General features: G+C 46.0%; 1 protein-coding gene across 10 annotated transcripts in view; it reads right to left on the bottom strand.

Moving 5' to 3' along the window:
• tnrc18 (trinucleotide repeat containing 18) overlaps positions 1-19,108 on the bottom strand; it is a 179,187-nt gene that overhangs the window by 32,147 nt on the left and 127,932 nt on the right. For 6 of the 10 annotated variants that reach the window (XM_043711267.1, XM_043711266.1, XM_043711273.1 and 3 more), the window contains 6 exons: positions 17,419-17,825; positions 14,330-14,479; positions 9,945-10,089; positions 7,409-7,526; positions 2,206-2,281; positions 474-585 (listed from right to left, as the gene is read on the bottom strand). In XM_043711267.1, coding sequence (XP_043567202.1) covers positions 474-585; positions 2,206-2,281; positions 7,409-7,526; positions 9,945-10,089; positions 14,330-14,479; positions 17,419-17,825 — 1,008 coding nt within the window. The remainder of the gene's footprint in view (positions 1-473; positions 586-2,205; positions 2,282-7,408; positions 7,527-9,944; positions 10,090-14,329; positions 14,480-17,418; positions 17,826-19,108) is intronic. The other 4 variants (XM_043711268.1, XM_043711272.1, XM_043711269.1 and 1 more) reach the window with 3 other exon arrangements.

Below are 19,108 nucleotides of genomic sequence, written 5' to 3'. Positions count from 1 at the left end.
CCTCCCCTTCTCTTCCATCACCTCCCCTCCACACCCTCCACTTTCCCTCCTCCCCCTCCACCTCCCCTCCTCACCCTCCACCTCCCTTCCTCACCCTCCACCTCCCTTCCTCTCCCTCCACCTCCCTTCCTCTCCCTCCATCTCAGAAGATGTCACTTCAAATGCTTGCAAAATAAAAATCCTTTGGGATTCAAACATTCTGTTCATTATAAATGTAAGAAGTAACTGGAGAGACCTTTGTTTTGTGCTTTAAAGGGAAGATCAGTCTGCTTTCTGTGCACAGTTGACACTATGATCAACACATTCCATGGCTAACCCTTTCGAGAGCTAAATCAGCACTAAGCTCTCAATGTCACACTTTCTACTCAGGAAGTCACCGAGTTAGACGTTTTTAGAATGAGAACTCGTCAAGAAGGGTTCCTGGCTTACAGAATCAGAGAGCGAGAGAGAGAGAGAGAGAGAGAGACAGATACCTCTGACAACAGTCCCAGGGTACAGGCAGCGATACTGCTGGCTCCAGTAGGCAGCAATTCGGGTTCCTTCAGGCAACAACCTCACACAGGAAGGCTTAACATCAATGATCTGCTTCAAAAGGACATTAGGAGAGAGCGAGATCTAAAATTAAAGCCACGTCTGAATTTCAGATCAAATCAATCCTGACAAACTAAATGCTGAGCTCAACAGGAAGGCAATATCCCTGGGCCATCGCTGGTTTATTTATTGAAAAGGTTGCGCTGGAGAAGAACAGCGACAGAGGCTGTGCCGGGGTGGGGAATGTTGTCAAATTGAGGGGAATCAGATTGACTTGGCTCCACGTCCAACTCCTGCCCTGATCTGAGACATTTATCAACAGCAGGATAGCAATCAAACAGACCCCTCACACCTCCCAGGGGGCAGGCAACAAATTGAAATACATTGGGGCCTTATTAAGAGCTATTTCATCATCGACTAAAAGCAGCAATTTAATCCCCATGTAACCAGGCCCTGAGAGAAACCTCGAGACGGCCACTTGGTGGCGACCCGGGGTTTTAATGGGTGGGTAGGTAGGGGTGGTGTTGGGAGTGGTGGGTCAGTGGTTAGCACTGCTGCCTCACAGTGCCAGGGACCTACGTACGATTCCAGCCTCGGATAACTGACTGTGTGGAGTTTGCACATTCTCCCCGTGTCTGTGGGGGTTTCCTCCGGGTGCTCCGGTTTCCTCCGACAATCCAAAGATGTGCAGGTCAGGTGGACTGGCCATGCTAAATTGCCCATAGTGTCCAGGGATGTGTAGGTTAGGTGCATTAGTCAGGGGTAAATCTAGAGTAATAGGGGAATGGATTTGGGTGAGATACTCTTCGGAAGGTCGGTGTGGAATTGTTGGGCCGAAGGACCTGTTTCCACACTATAGGGATTCTATAAAAAAAAGGGGACCACAGCTATGGGCGGCCCTTCCGATACTCTTGGAGGGGGTCTCAGCCCCATTTCTCTTTTGGAAATGTCGTTCTTTTCTGAATTGCTGCAGGCCGCAGGGTTCCTGACTTCACAGCAATGGCGGCTGCTCCTGCTGGGCACATGTTGTTGAGGCTGCTCTCTCTCTGCACTTAAGCCAGCTGATCCTTTTTGGGGTGGGAGTAGGGTTTGGGTTGGGGAGAGGAGTGGGAGTGGAGTTAGCTGGGTCAGTGACATGAACTATGTGAATAAAGGGTGATTTGGTGACAGATACTGGTCTCTGTGCAGTGACCCTCCACATCAGGAAATCACCTGGTAAGATGTCCCTGACAACAGGAGCTCAGTCTCCTTGATGTTGCAAAGCTTCAGCTGGTCAACAGAGTGTCTGAAATAAGACCTAATTTCTGAAATCAAATGTACCACTCTTTTTTACAGATCTGTATCAAAAGGCAGGGTGAGGGGGAAAAGTAATCAACAGATAATATCACTAGAAAAACATTTTCAATGGAAAAATCACGTTCATTTCTTGCAAAACCAAAGTAATTCATGCTTTCTTCTCAAGTGCACGGGGAAATAATTTTAAGTTTTGTCTAGATCAGGCACGACGAGGAGTTTTGGGCCATTTTAATCCAGCTGCTTGTCTCCTGCCTACTTTACAATGAGTGCTTTCATTTCACTACCTATACACCCCAGACTGAAGGAAAGCTCACACGATGTTGTAATAGTGAAAAGCGAACATTATTGCCAATCTGTAACGATTACTAAGCCTCTCACCGCTTCCTGTAGGAGCTGCTCCAAGGAGTAGATGTGCGGACGGTTTCCTCTCTCTCCCTCCACAACCACACGATATCTGGAAGAGAGATGTTTATACTTGAGGAGGGGCCAGAGTGTTTACACTCAGTAACCTTCTCGTCTTGTTCAATTTGATTTCTTAAAGTCAGTCCATATGCAGCTTTGTCGCAGCAATTTGAAAACTTCTTTAACGAGACAAATCATGGTGCAGCTAAGAATCACAGAAATCCTACAGTGTAGAAAGAGACCTTCAGTCAGAGTCTGCATCAATTCCACCCAGTCTCAGCCCCCTACCCTATCCCTGTAACCATGTATTTCCCCTGGCTAATCTATCTTGCCTGCACATCGCTGGACACAATGGGGAATTTAGCATGGACAATCCATCTAAACTGCACCTCTTTGGACTGTGGGAGGAAACCAGAGAGCCAATAATGAAAAACAAGGAGATTGGCCTAAATCAAGCACCAGGACTTGTCACTGTAATCTCATTAGGAAGTTCCTTGTTACTCTCACTGCAAAATAAATGCAATCTTGTATTTCCCTTTTTTTTTAATCCAATGAAGTCACATTTTCTGTGTACAGACAATATGAAAGATATTTTGTACACGACCCCCCTGACGTGTTATTGTCTGACTCTGACTTTACTGCTCCGTTGGTAAATGTCAGGAGCGTGGTGACGCACACAAGGAGAAATTTTAACTTTGTTGCACGTGACATTTTCCCCACACTGAATAGTTATCTCTTTGTACAAACAAAAAACGTACACACAGATAAAGATGAAGATAGACCCACACATGCCTGTCCAAATTTGACTCTCTGGGCTTTCAGTTCCTGAAGGTGATGACCCAAATTGCTGCAGTATTATTGCTGATAGTGACAGAGGGGCTTTGTAGGCTTAAATCCAGGAAATTAAAGGACACTCTAACATTCACTTGATGGTTCTGGTTAGAATGAAATGGTCAGAGTTGCAGGACTGCACGAGCAGGGATTTCACCACTCGGGTCACTTCACAGAGTCATAGAGATGTACAGCATGGAAGCAGACCCTTCAGTCCAACTCATCCATGCCAACTAGATATCCTCAATAAATCTAGTTCCTTTTGCCAGCATTTGGCCCATATCCTTCTAAATCATTCCTATCCACATACCCATCCAGATACCTTTTAAATGTTGCAATTGCCCCAGCCTCCACCACTTCCTCTGGTAGCTCCTTCCATACACACACCACCCTCTGCGTGAAAAAGTTGCCCTTTAGGTCCCTTTTAAATCTTACCCCTCTCACCCTAAACTCCCCTAGTTTGGAGTTTCATCTCCTCCAGGGGAAAAACCCTTGTTTATTTACCCTATCCATGACCCTCATGATTTTAAATAGATCTGTAAAGTCACCCCTCAGCCTCCGACACTCTGGGGAAAACAGCTTCAGCCTATTCAACTTTTCCCTATTGCTCAAACCTTCCAACCCTGGCAACATCCTCGTAACTCTTTTCTGAACCCTTTCAGCTTTCACAACATCCTTCCTATCACAGGGAGACCAGAACTGAACGCAGTGGTCAAAAAGTGGCCTAACCAATGTCCCATACAACCACAAGATGACCTCCCAACTCCAATGCTCAACCTTCAATTTTACACAAAAGGAAAATGTACAGAAAAGGATAACTTGTCGCTCCACAGTTTCAGCGGAAGTTTCCTGTTTTTGAATCTAGTCCAAAAGCAGGAACACTTTGTGTAGAGAAACACCTTGTTCACAATTCCCACCGAATTCTTGTTCTGCTGGAATTCCAAAGCCAAAGGACTCTTAAGCCGAAGTAAGCCATTCAGCCCATCGAGGGTGCTCTGCTCTTCAATGAGATCATGGCTGACCCTGATAATCCACTTTCCCGAGAAGCTGGAGCATGAAGCCCTGGGGTTACCATCGAATTGCTGCCTGATGTCTCCACAGCTTGGCAGCACCATAACGCCTGCAGCCAAGGCACCATTACCCAGAGTATCCCTCAAGACGGAGGATTGGAGGAAGTAAGGCTTTTTGCCGACTCCACCTGCCCCCAAAATTGATAACTTGCCTGCTTACTGTTGGTTTGGCCAACCAACCTGACCCACCTGGAGCTCAATTAGCTGTGGCCCAGGCTGCAGGAGGTCCCCTAGTGGTTGTTAATTGATCAATTGTTGACAGTAGGTTGGGACGGTCAATTGCAGTCTTCCTGTCCAGAACTTAATTTCTGAAGTGACAGCAGTTTTTTGGGGGATATGGGGAGGGGGGGGGGGGCGGTGGGGGGGGGGGGGGGGGGGGGGGGGGGGGGGGGGGGGGGATGGAAGAGCTGGCCCAATTATCCTTCCTTTCTGTGTACAACCTTCCCGCTGCTTCTTGGGAGTTGCAAATTCCACCCTCTAGCTCAAACATTGTAAAGTCCGCATTTATATAGTGCCATTCATAATCTCAGGTTATCCCAAAGTGCTCTGCAGCCAAGAGAATGTTTGTTGAAATATTACCACTGTTGCACCTTATAAAAAAAATCAATAGCCAGTTTAGACAGAGCAAAGTCCCACAATCTGCAATGTAACGGTGATGTTGGTTGAGAGGTAAATATTGACTGGGGCTCCCCTGCCCATTTACAGAGAGCACTGTGGGATTTTTAATGTCTGTCCAAGATTTCAGCCAGGCTTCGGTTTAGCAGTTAACGTGGGAGAGATCACCTCTGCCAGTGCAGAGAACCTCCGTTCTGAGGAAGAGTCACCAGACCCGAAACACTACGTCTGATTTCTCGGCACACATGCTGCCAGACCTGCTGAGCTTTTCCAGCAACTTCTGTTTTTGTTACTGTAGCATCAGCCTTGGTAGCACAATAAGACATCAGCTTGTGACTCAGAGGAGAAGAGTCCTACCCAGAGGGGCGGCCAACACCTTCATCTGAATAAAGTGCTGCTTTTCTGGCACAGGGTCAGAAGCCACACGACACCAGGTTATAGTCCAACAGGTTTACTTGAAACCACAAACTTTTGCAGTACTGCCCCTTTGTCAGGTGGCACAGACCAGCTCTGCTCTGAACAGGCCCACACTCCTCAAACCCACTAAAAAAAACTGTTGAAATTAAGCCATGAGGTTGGAAGTTAATCATTTGAATTGAGAGGAACATGAGCAATATTAATTTGTTTTGGATCTATTACAGAACACGCATTGCCTGTCCTGAGTTCACGTCTAATGCATATCAGGCACATGGTCACAACACAGTTCCACCGTTCGGTATAATGCAGCTATTCAAATTAGAGAGAGATACAATACACAGCAAATATGTGCCTCCCAACCTCATTAGGGACATAGAATCCCTCCAGTGCAACGAGAGACTATTCAGCCCATCGAGTCTGCACTGACCCTATGAAGAGTATCCCAGCCAGACCCACCGAACCCCACATTTCCTATGGCCAATCCGCCTACCCTGCACATCTTTGGACTGTGGGTGGAAACCAAAGCACCACTGAGATGTGGCCAATATCTTCACCAAAGTGCTGCTTTTCCTGCCACAGGTTTGAATTTGCACAAAATGTGCAAATTCCACACAGACAGTCACCCCGAGGCTGGAATCGAACCCAGGTTCCTGGCACTGTGAGGCAGCAGTGCTAACCACTGAGCCGGATCGCTTAATTTTTTTGCATTGCTCAGCTGTGGCTGTTCAATAGGTGAAAATACAAATAGCTCCTCTCAGTGGAAACAAAGAGAGGATTTACTTGTTAACCTCAGACACCAGGAACTGACACAGCTTGTGAAAGATGTAAGGACCCCCTTCCCTTACTCCCCTGGAGGACAATTTTAGCACAATTTTAGACAGTCGAGGGGTCAAGCTCCGTTCTCTGGAACCTGAGTGTATAATGTATGATGCTGAGGGAGTGCTGCACTGTCATCGTGCCATCTATTGATGAGATGTCAAACCGAGGTGAGGCTGCTTTCAGCTCACTAACCCACCTCCAAGGGAGGGAATGAATTAAACTGAAGATTTTGATGTGGATACAGGAGCCATTAGTTGGCACAAAATGGGCTTCTTGTCCAACAGTGGATACTCATGCCCTCAAATCTAGAGGATCAACCCCTCCAGCTCCAGAGAACAGCCCAGTTTGCAGCGCACGATGGGACTCAACAAGAAGAATCCTTCCCTAGTCTCCTAAGCATGTTAATGACAAACACAACCAAACAACTACTCCATGTCCCAAGAGGGAAGGGAGAACCATCTTCCCTGGGTAGCTGTTGCCTGGACCCCTAATCCTCACCTACCACTTGGCACCTCTCCCCACGTTGTTAATCTTTCCCATCAATGCAGGAAGCCAACTGGGAAACTCCAGGTGCAAAAATCAATTCATGAAAGTAAACTTGAGCGGGGCAGGGTGGGGGGGGTGGGGGGCACAGAGGACTGGACACTGAGGCCTGCAGTGGACACTCCCTCTCTGGGGACGCCCAGTCATTAGAAGTACGTTTTTTGTTTTTTAAAATCCCCTCAGCAAATTACCCACTTCACCAATTAATAACACTGCCCCACCAGGGACACTCCAAAACCAATAAACAAGAAGAAACAGAGACAGAACGAAAGAATCTGAATCAAAATTGAATTGAAAGGGGAAATAATGTGCCCCAGCCTGTGTAGTGCCCATCTACCACGTCAGTCCTCATATATGTTCCTAATCATTCCCAACAGTTTCCGGCTCTAAATGATAACTACAGCATGCACTTATACACACTTAAACATCATAGTATTTGTAACATCAACCTTCTGTTTCAGGTGAGTGCTCTCTCTGCCTCTACAGCATTTATTCTGTGCCTGAACTGAATGGATTTGAAACCATAAAGAACATCAGAACATGGGAAACGAATAATTTTCCGACTGGAAGCCAGCACCCTGAAATGTATTCAAGCCACTGTGTTTAATCAGGGGGCTACAGATTTGTTTAGCTGGTTGCAAGCATGCCAGAAGCCAGGGAATTTGACAAAATTGTCTCAGGCAGATGTCGGGTGCTGAAGGGGGTGGCTTAGAGGAGGCATAGTGCCACATTACCAACTAAACTCTGACATTTCAAGGTCAGACTCTGACTTCCAGGTGACAATCGGGGCAGCTGGGAAATTGTGCATGATGTTTAAATTAGATTAGATTAGATTGTCTTTAAGTAATGAGCATGTCAATCGTCCCCTCTCACTGACAACTTACATATCCGGAGAGTGAACAGTTTTCACATATCCAGCATACAGTAGCTTGTCATCCATTGGAATCAGCACCCGAAGGCCATCCTTCAGCTCATCTTTGTCAATCACACACGAGCGAAGAGCTGCGGAAAATGATAGTAATCTCTCAGTAATGCCTTAGCAGCGAAGCTCTGCACCCGTCCCCAGTGGAATATAATCCTGTCTCCAACCAAAACCACAAGCTGCAATTACAGAGCAGCATTCCCCAATCGGAACACCCCAAGCAGCTTTACTGGAGCATTATCGAACGCAATTTACACTCAGCAAATGCAAGGAGATATTTAAAATCATGGTCAGGGAGCAAGTTTTAAAGAGCATTGTAAATGAGGAGAGAAGTGATGGACAGATAAGGGAGGTCAGGGAGGGAATTTCTGAGCTCAGGGTGTAGCTCACTGAAGGAACAATAATGCAGTGATGACAACTGAGCTGGTGCAAGAACGCAGAATTAGACGAGATAGGGGAGGGTGAGGCTTGCAGTTTGGATCAGATATCTGCAATTTTTTCTTTGATTCATTCACGGAATGCCAACACTGTTGGCACCGTTTGTCCATTTAGGATTGTACTGGAGAAGGTGATACCAAACTGCCCTCATGGACCACTGCAGTCGCTGGGCTGTAGGAACACCCACAAGTGCTCTTCAGAGCACGAGGATTTTGACCCATCGACAGTGAAGGAACAGCGATATAATTCCAAGTCAGGATGGTGTGTGGCTTGGAGGGGAACTTGCAGGTGGTGGTTTCCCCTTGTCCTTCCAGAAGGCAGAGGTTGAGAGTTTAGAAGGTTCTGCCACAGGAGCCCAGGCAAATTATTCACTGCATCTCACAGATTGTACACACAGCTGACAATGTGCACTGGCGGTGAAGGGAGTCAATGTGAAAGGTTGTGCCTGGGGTGCCAAGCAAACAAACTGCTTTGTCCCAGATGGTGTTGATCTTCTGAGTGTTGTGGAGTTAAACTCACCTAGACAAGTGGAGATGATTCCAACATACTCCTGACTTGATGATAGGGAAAGAGAGTGGGAATTCAGTGATGTTTATGCTATTGAAAGTCAAGAGGGGTGATGGTTAGATTCTCTCTTAATGGAGATGGTCATTGCCTGGCAATTGTGTGGTTTGACTGTTTGTTGCTATTTATCTAGGTAAATCCCAATTGATGTTTTTCTTTGTGGGAACAATCAGATGGAAGTGTGGAAAACTGATGGAATAATAATTGCTAACAGTTTTGCTGACTCAGGCAAAGCTACAGACCCAGTGAATCAGAATAAAGGAAAACACAAACACATTTAAGGGGAAGTTTGAGAAATAAAGGAGGGGGAAATGAACAGAGGGAGTGGATGAGATGAAGGAAGATAGAAGGGTTCTTGTGTGGAACACAATTACTGGCAGAAACCAGTTGGTCCAAATTAGCTATTTCTCTGCTGGGAAATTCGATGGAAACCAATTGAAGAAAACACAGGCTGTTGTTTGAGTCAGTTGTTCCAAGCAAAGGGGATTTTAAGCACCGTCACTTTCCTGTGAGCCCGTTTGTAAATTTAAAAATGAATCTTTTAATGAAGTGGCAATAATTCAGCTTATCAGGTACCAGAAAAAAAAGGGAAGAAAAGATCAACGTTATCATTTAATATTCTGAGGACGAATCAGTCCATTATGTAAAGTAATTTTCAAGCGTAAAGGACTTGTTCACAACTGGATGTCACCACCTGTCAAGGTGCAAGCGTACAGGAAGGACTAAGGAGGGACAGCAGATACGGGACAGGGTGAAGCTACATAAAGGGGCAGAGAGCAGACTCACTCAATAGCAGAGAAATCACTCTTCTCGATAGCTGAACAAGGTCACGGGAGTGAACAAAATCATTTGTTAATGAGAACGATAATGTGTTAAACTACTCAATTCGTTTGGGCAGTAAAGTTAGACAATGGTAACTGTCTCGAACACCTGCAGTTACGATGCAGTGTAATAACTGGCTGTCATTCATTCCCTGAACGTGAAGGTTTGCACAATAAGTCTTAGCTTCAATTTTAAAACAGTGGATCTTCAAAAGCAGTTAGCAGACATCCTGTTAGCAGGACTTGTTCATTCCAACACAGATATCTATCGAATGAATCACTTGATAGATATTTAGATCCATGTAAATAATGGAGTATGAACAGCAGCCGATTTTCTCAGCACTGCTTTCTCAGGATTGTCATCCTTTTGACAAGACCCGAATCAGACATGGCGCAGGGTTGGCTGATGGTAGGAATTCCATCTTAAATTCCCTATCTTATTTAATCCACCTACAAAATAAGGAAAGTCATCAGATTTTTAAAAACAAATGTCAGTCTTCTACCATTTTACCAGTTTCCGCACACTCCTATCTAACACGATGGCCTGGTGTGAATGCAGATCCCTGGCAATCCCACCAATGGCTGAACCTCAGCCGGTGCCTCGTGGATATGAGGAGTGGGGAGTGCAGCTGGGATTCGCGATGCTCAGCATTTTATCCCGAAGGCGCAACTAACCTGGGGTGGAGGGCCTCTCAATGAGCATGCTCAAAGGGAGGTTCTCATCTTCAGAGAAGCTGCTGTCTTGGTTCTGTTCAAAATCCTCATCGGCCGCCATGCTTTCCATTAGTTTACTGACAGCACCGCCTTTGGAGCGTGCCTGCTGGAGAGACGAGGCAAGTACCGCTGTAAAAATCAAGGGCTTTCTTCACCAGCTTGTTGTGATTTCTTTGAACGGATCTAAATTGACATTTTTCACCATTCTGAAGGCACTGCTAGTGATGTTCCAGAATTTCTGGGTAGAGATGGGTATCACCTCTAAGCTCTGGCTCCCAACCCCACCTTGGTCCTGAGCTAACTACCCCTCAGTCCAGAGTCCCCTGTCTTTTTTTATTCATTCATGGGATGAGGCCATCGCTGGCCAGGCCAGCATTTATTACCCATCCCTAGTTGCCCAGAGGGCAGTTAAGAATCAACCACATCGCGTAGGTCTGGAGTCACATGTAGGCCAGAGCAGGTAAGGCCAGCAACTTCCTCCCTAAAGGGCATCAGTGAACCAGATGGGTTTTTCCAACAAACGACACCAGATTCTTGGTCGTCATTAGACTCTTAGAATATCAGCTGAGTTTCTGGATTAACAGTCCAGTGATAATACCACTAGTCCATTGCTTCCCACAGAGTTTTTGTTTATTTCTGTGTGCGACTGTCTACCTGCAGTTGAGGTGCTTTACTTTTTCTTTTCTGTTTTATAACGGAATTTCACTGCAGTGTGTGTTTCTGATTACCAAGCAAATATCAACAAGCAGCAATGATATCAAAAAGAGCAGAGAATCAGCTTACTAAGGTGGGATAAACATTGGCCAGGAAAGACTGCCACTGACTGATTTATGTCCAACTAAGGAGAACAATAGGGTCCCTCTTCAATGGTCTCATATAAAAAAAGTGCTCTGTACTGTACAGCACTCGCTCAAAGCAGCACTGAAGTCAAGGCTTGAGTCTCTGGAGTGGAGTTTGAACCTTTGACCTGTGGGCTCAGAGGTAACAATGCTTCCCATAAAGCCCCAGCTAATATTTGAATGTAGGCAATACACAAATATTTGTTGGTCAGGAACCAAAATAGAGAATATGATATTCCTGCCGCTCGAGTGAGGAGGCAGCCTTTTCTCGCACTGTACCGTTGTTGTAATTTGCATGAATCCTGTAGCTAATCACATTTTGATTATCAGAATTTGTGTTAACATCAGATACTGACCAGAACAATGGAGATCGAAACTATAGGAGACATATTGGATGACATCCGTGTGAGGTGAGAGCCTCAGGTATTGGCCAGGACAATGGAAATACCTAAGCAGTATGACTGAACCTTTCGATATGGTCTTGGACACGCTTACCTTTTACAATATTAACTGACTAACAGTGAAACCATCAGGGCAGACATTGAGTCAAGTCTGGAGGATGGGTGAGGAGGAACCTACTTCAGGACACATTCTGGATATCATGTGATGGGACTCACAAACAAAGGGTGGACATTATACCCAGGACAGGCTTGCCAAAGGACAGATTTTGGTAGGGTAACACAGACAGAGGCCAAGTTTGATCATTTTAACTGTGTACAAAACCATGAATCGATTGTAACCATTATTAAGTCCTTGGAGATTTGAGTAATAATTTTGCATTTGGACAAGAAGTTCATGAGGAATCATTGAGCTACATTTAAAATATTTCTGAACCAAGTTAAAGAACCATAGCTTTGACAAAGGGTCAGTTAGACTCGAAACGTCAGCTGGTTTCTCTCCTCACAGATGCTGCCAGACCTGCTGAGATTTTCCAGCATTTTCTCTTTTGGTTAAAGAACTGTTTCAATAAACAGTTGAATTCTCCCCTGTGTCTTGGTCAATATTTATCCCTCAACCAAAACCAAAAACGCCTACTTTCTGGTCGGTACCACATTGCTGATGGGTGAAATTTAGCTGCTGTGATTCCCCCTTTTCAGTAGTGACTTTTCTTCAAATAGTATAGAATCAGAGAATCTCTACAGTGTGGAAACAGGCCATTCAGCCCACACTGACCCAGACCGACCCCTCTGCTCTACCCCTGTAACCCTGCATTTCCCAGGGCTAACCCACCTCACCTACACATCCCTGCACACTATGTGGCAATTTAACATGGCCAATCGACCTAACCTGCACATCTTTGGTCTGTGGAAAGAAACCAGAGTGTCTGGAGGAAACCCACGCAGACCCAGGGAGAAGGTGCAAACTCCACACAGACAGTCACACTGAATTGAACTGGGGTCCCTGGCGCTGTGAGGCAGCAGTGCTAACCACTGAGCGACTATGCCTCACAACTACATTAACAAAAAGGAAAAGAATGAACTGGAGTACAAGAAATAAGCCAAGCACTTATTTTGGGTGCTACTTTAAAACTGAAAGGGAATCTGTAAGTGTCCTGCTACGATCTGGAGGAAGTCTACTATACAAAAGTGAGCAGGCATGTTGTTAGTGTGGGGAGTGCATTGATTTCCCTGACACTAAGGTGACAGCCACAACCTTCCACACTCTAAGTTGACATTTGTGAATCCAAGGACTTGAGCACAGTGGTCAGGGATGAGCACTGAGGGGATATTGCACTGTCTTTCGAATGACTACTTCAAGCAAGATTACCCATTTCCCCCTCTCTGATAAGGTCCATGGCAGTATATCAAAAAGGAGCATGTTTGTTCTCCCCATGCCCTGGGCCAATATTGCTCCCTCAATCAACATCACAAAAAAAAACAGGCTTTTTCATTATAATCATGTAACTGTTGGTGGGAGCTTGCTTGCTGTGCATAGTTGCCTGCCACCTGTCCCTATTGCAACTCCAATCTGTAAATTTGCTGTCAAACAGGTTGAGACATCTGGTGGACCTGCAAGTGTTTTATAAATAACAGTCTTTCTTTAAGAAAGCACTTTTTATAAGCTGAATAATTCCACACCATAATTGGAACCATACAATGCTGCATATTCTCATGGATCAAGTCACTCCTTGCACTTGTTTGATTTTAAACAAACACAGGCTTATCTCTCATTACACAACATATTAGATTAGATTAGATTCCCTACAGTGTGGAAACAGGCCCTTCGGCCCAACAAGTCCACACCGACCCGCCAAAGCGTATACCACCCAGACCCATACTCCTACGTTTACCCCTTCACCTAACACTACGGGCAATTTAGCATAAACACATGAGGAAGAAAGGAACAGAATGTTACAGACTGGGTGAGAGCTGGGAGCAGATAGCATTGGCAAGTTGGGCTGAATAGCCATTACATTCTGTGTATTATCCTACAGCGTATAGAAGCATTACATGTTCCTCCATAAAGGTCCAACCATCAGAAAACTCATCCAGATGTTTTTAGCTTCCAGCACTCTCCAATGCTGGCAAGCTAGAAATGTTTGGATGAGTCTCCTGATGGTGGATCTTCATGCAGGAACATACAATGCTAAAAGCTGTGAATGCTCAAATAAAAGTAAAACGTTGTGGATGCTGGAAATCTGGAATAAAAAGAGAAACTGCCGGAGGAGTTCAGCATTTGTGGGGGGAGGGGGAGAGAGAGAGAGAGAGACAGAGACACAGAGTCAATGTATCAATATAAGTCCCTAATGCATAGCAGCAGAAATAGGCCATTCAGCCCATCAGCTCTGCCATTCAATGAGATCATGGCTGATCTGATGAACCACGACTCCACTTTCCGGTCTTTCCCCAGAACTCTCGATTCCCTTCCAGCACAAAACTCTGTCTATCTCAGCCTTGAATATACTTAACAACCCAGCCTCGGCACCCCTTTGTAGTAAAGAATTCCACAGACTCATTACCCTCAGAGAAGAAATTTCCTCTCATCTCTGTGTCAGATGTGTGAGCCCTTCCTTTCGAGATGATACCTTCTGGTCCTGGACTCTCCCACAAAAGGGGCAACTATCTCTTTCCATTTACACTGACAAGTCCCTTAAAAATCTTGTCTGTTTCAACAAGGTTCAATGTGCCTCATTGTCAGAACCAAGAATGCGTGCATGATACAATCCACCATATCCTTAAGGGCAGCATGGTGGCTCAGTGGTTAGCACTGCTGCCTCACAGCACTAGGGACCTGGGTTCGATTCCAGCCTCAGTGACTGTCTGTGTGGAGTTTGCACATCCTCCCAGTGTCTGCATGGGTTTCCTCTGACAGTCCAAAGATGTGCAGGTTAGGTGAATTGGCCATGCTAAATTGCCCGTCATGTTCAGGAATGTGTAGATTAAATGCATTTGTTAGGGGTAAATGTAGGGGAATGGGTCTGGGTGGGTTAATCTTCGGAGGGTCGGTGTGGACTTGTTGGGCCAAAGGGCTTGTCTCCCCAGTGTAGGGATTGTATAACAGTGTTACCTCCTTTTTTCCATCCTTTGCTTTCACTTTCACTTTGTTCTTTTTGCAGGGGCTTGTGCTGCGCAGGAGGCTGGCCCTCGGTTCAGATGGGTTACTCGGCATCGGGGCTGAAGGAAAGCCAGGGGACAGTGGCTCCTTCCCTTTCTTTCTCTGTAAGTTGAAAACACAGCAGTGAATCAATGAGCCCCCCCCACCACCACCACCAGGCTGACTTCAAAATCGCAGCATGTATTGAACTTCTCATTGTCTCAGCGCAACTCCATCCAAAGTGGGGAGGGCAACCAAAACCCATATCCGGGTCATTGTTATTTACAATGTAACAGATCTGTTCTAACTAAGAGGACCTCTTATGTCTCGATGTGCCTGAGATGGGTAAAGTGCATGCTGCTCTCTGTCCCTTGTTTCTCCTGGAATGGGTCTTTAGCTTGAAGGGGAGGGGTAACACTCCTGACCAGGCGTCTCTCCCCCTAGCTACCTGTCACAAAGATACGCAGCTGTTTAACCCACCTCCCCAGCCGGGAAGTAGAACCCAACCCCAGAGCTTCCAGCTCCGAGGTAGGGTCATTACCCACTGTGCCAAGGAACTTACTAACTTCAGCGTACCTTGCTGAGGGGGCTGGAAAATCAATGGGAGTTGGTGTGACACCTCGGCCTCACTGCATCCTGACCTGGGTAGGCCCAATGCCTGCCAGACTCATTACCAACTTCCACAAGGGATTCTTTGAAAGGCATTAAGTGCCAAATTTAGAGAACCAGGCAGCCTAAGGTCTGTTTGAGGTGCCTGCGTCCGCTCTAGAAAGGCCTCGATGAAGGTTGGTCGATACCTCAGCCGTGGGGACCCTCCCCCAGCCCATCTGCAAATGCTTTGTGTCCTTTCCTACGTGAGAGAAGCAGGTCCAATGTAGTAAATGTCTGCCTCGGAATCTTTTTGAAAGTGCTGAGTTATTAAGCTGACCTATGGGCTGCATCTTTACCGCACCTGGGCTGTGGATCTTTTGGGGGGAAGTGGTGGGAGGGCCAATTCCCCACTTCCCATACCAGCCTGAGGCCTTTTCCCTGGAGTTAGGATGAGGAGGGGTCGGGGTGTGTGGCAGGGTTACGTAATCCACAAGAAGCTGGCAGCCAGTTGTTTGAAATGAAGGTGTTGGTCCTGGTTACAACAGCTATTCCTAACTGCAAAAGCTGGAAAGAAGAGAACTAACATTTTAGGGGTCACATCCCTGATACAGGCACCCAACAGCAACCGTTGAACTGAAAGGCCACTGCGTAGCCCACCAGTTAGACAGCCCATCCCCTCCTTATTGGAGCAGCGAGCTGCCAGAGAAACATTGAGGTGTAGAGTACGGAAACAGACCCTTCGGTCCAACCCGTCCATGCTGACCAGAGATCCCAACCCAATCCAGTCCCATTTGCCAGCACCCAGCCCATATCCGTCCAAACCCTTCCTATTTATATACCCATCCAGATGCCTTTTAAATGTTGCAATTGTACCAGCCTCCACCACTTCCTCTGGCAGCTCATTCCATACATTCACCACCTTCTGCGCGAAAAAGTTGCCCCTTAGTTCTCTTTTATATCTTTCCTCTCTCACCCTAAACCTATGCCCTCTAGTTCTGCATTTCTCCACCCCGGGGAAAAGACTTTGTCTATTCATCCTATCCATACCCCTCATGATTTTATAAACCTCTATAAGGTCACCCCATAGCCTTCGACGCTCCAGGGAAAACAGCCACAGCCTGTTCAGCCTCTCCCAATGGCTCAAATCCTCCAACCCTGGCAACATCCTTGTAAATCTTTTCTGAACTCTTCCAAGTTTCACAACATTCTTCGGATAGGATGGTGACTAGAATTTCTTACAATATTCTAAAAGTGGCCTAACCAATGTCCTGTTCAGCCACAACATGACCTCCCAACTCCTATATGCAATACTCTGACCAATAAAGGAAAGCAGACCAAACTGCTTCTTCACTATACTATCTATCTGCAATTCTACTTTCAAGGAGCTATGAACCTGCACTCTAAGGTCTCTTTGTTCAGCAACACTTCCTAGTACCTTACCATTAAGTGTATAAGTCCTGCTAAGATTTGCTTTCCCAAAATGCAGCATCTCGCATTTATCTAAATTAAACTCCATCTGCCACTTCTCAGCCCATTGGCCCATCTGGTCAAGACCCTGTTGTAATCTGAGGTAACCTTCTTTGCTGTCCACTACACATCCAATTTTGGTGTCATCTGCAAACTTACTAACTATACCTCCTAAGCTCACATCCAAATCATTTATATAAATGATGAAAAGACGTGGACCAAGCACCAATCCTTGTGGCACTCCACTGGTCACAGGCCTCAAGTCTTTCGGGCCAGTTCTGTATCCAAATGGCTAGTTCTCCCTGTATTCCGTGAGATCTAACCTTGCTAACTAGTCTCCCATGGGGAATCTTGTCAAATGCCTTACTGAAGTCCATATAGGTCACGTCCACCACTCTGCCCTCATCAATCCTCTTTGTTACTTCTTCAAAAAACTCAGTCAAGTTTGTGAGACATGGTTTCCCATGAACAAAGCCATGTTGACTATCCCTAATGAGTCCTTGCCTTTCCAAATACATGTACATCCTGTCCCTTAGGATTCCCTCCAATAACTTGCCCACCACCGACGTCAGGCTCACTGGTCTATAGTTCCCTGGCTTGTCCTTACCACCTTACTTAAACAATGGCACCATCTCGTCATCAGTGAGAATCCCTTGAAAAGAACCTTTCCCACCACGCGGGCTTCCGACTCTCACTTTGCTCAACAATAAGGCTCTTGAATTCTCAGAGAATTCCTGTCCTTGGAATCCGATAAGGTGAGACTGACATTATTTCTTTTATTTCTGAACAGCGTGCGAGCTTTCAAACGGAGAGGTCCTGAACTGCCGATGCCAGGCCCCGCGCCTTACCACACGCCAAACCACGCTGCCACCCTGTTCACTGCACCTTCCACGCTCACTAACTTCTGGGAGGGGCAGGGGAAGAGATGGGGAGGGGCGAGGGATGCTGGAAGGGAAAAAACGTGAGCTGAAACGTTCCCTGGGAATGGAGAGACCTCAACGTACCTTGTCCTTTGCTCTACTCGTCTCTTTCTTCGGGCTGACCGCTCTGGTCTTGAGGCAGCGGCTGGTTTTGGTAGCCGAGGCCGTGCTGGGAGCAGCCGTTGGGGTCAGCGCAGCAGAGGCGCTGGCGTCGTTGAGGAAAATCCTCTCGCTCCTCCGCCGGTTCCACAGGTCGTCGTCGCTGGCTTCGGGGCCAAAGTCGAAGGTGAACTCTCGGGGAGACTTCTCCTTCGGCTTCTTGGCCTTTCTCCCCTTGTCAGCTCCCCTCAGCTTGTCCTGGCTTTGCTGCTCATTCACAAGGTTCATGCTGCTCCCTGGCTCTGGCAGTGACTTCTTCGGTCGGGGTAATGCAGCTGGTTTCTGCTTGATTTTAACATCACTCTCTGAGTCTGTGTACTCAAATTCCGTGCCTAAGTGTTAATAAAGAAACATGCCAGGATTACAGATTCTGAGTGAATAACAACAGGAAGTACTGCAAGCCCTCAAAGGGCCCAGCTGCATTACAGACCCTTCCAAAAATTATTTGACACATCAAAAAACTTAAAAATTATAAATCGAGGTGTACCATTTTCAAAATCACATTTATGTTAAAGTTTACCTTTCACTCGTTACAGAACTCTAGGTAAACTGTAGCACAGAGAAAGGTCACTCAGCCCATAGTGTCTGCACTCGCTGTACATCCATTCTAATCTTGCTTCCCAGCACCTAGACTGGAGCCTTGCAGGTTACAGCATTTCAGCTACAAATCCAGGTAATTGCTTTGATGGTTTCCACCTCATTCAGTAAACTGGGTAGTAACTTCCAAACATCCAGCACCCTCTGGGTGAAAAAGATTTGTTTTCAGTTCCAACAATCACCTGAAAACTGGCTTCTGTCAGGGCAAACTGGTTTTGCCTGTGCACTCTATCCAAGCACCTCATTATTTTGTACAGCTCAATGAACAAACCCTTCTGTTTGAAAGAAATGATGCTACCCTATTCAATCTTTCCTCAGAGTAGCAATTTTCAAGCCTTGGTAATACTCCCATAAATCTTCTCCGAACTGTTTCTAGAACAATTCTGCCCTCCCTGTACTGTAGTCACCACAACTGTACACAAAACTCTCGCTGTGGGTCTGTTCTGTGTCTTATATCCTTCCGGCATTACATCTCTGCTATTGAATTCAGTCCCTCATCCACTAAATGGAAGTATCCCATATACTCTGACAAGATTCCCTTTAGGTTGTCTCGATTAGTGAGTTTCAAGCAGCCTTTATTATGGGCAGCTTTTACATTCAGCCAGTTAGTCGCTTGACTTGGAAATGCTTGACATTCTTAATGTGGGAAAGCTGAATATAGCTGCTTCCCAATGTTACCTGTAGAAAGGTGGTGTGCATTTGCTAGGGATTCACTCCTGATCCTATTGATATAGAAGCAGAGTGAGACCTGATCATTTGCAGAGTTGCGGACATTCTAGGGACCTTTTTATATGGCAGCTCAGACCAAGATCCAGATGTCCCACCCACATTTATGACAATAACTCAAGCAGGTTCGATCAAGGGACTTAATCTGCAGTGAGACAGTTACCAGTCTTTAGAGCAGTTGTAAATTCTTTTAAAGAGTGGGTAAGATCTACAGAACTGTCAAAGTTGTAAAATTAGCTAAACACCCAGCCCTTTAAAATTAAACAAAAATAGGCTGCCTAAGTCAGTTGAG

Source organism: Chiloscyllium plagiosum, chromosome 21 (genome assembly GCF_004010195.1).
Source record: "Chiloscyllium plagiosum isolate BGI_BamShark_2017 chromosome 21, ASM401019v2, whole genome shotgun sequence".
NCBI lineage: Eukaryota > Metazoa > Chordata > Chondrichthyes > Orectolobiformes > Hemiscylliidae > Chiloscyllium > Chiloscyllium plagiosum.
The sequence above is the reverse complement of the archived record's forward strand: the minus strand, read 5'-3'. Positions and strand labels throughout refer to the sequence as shown.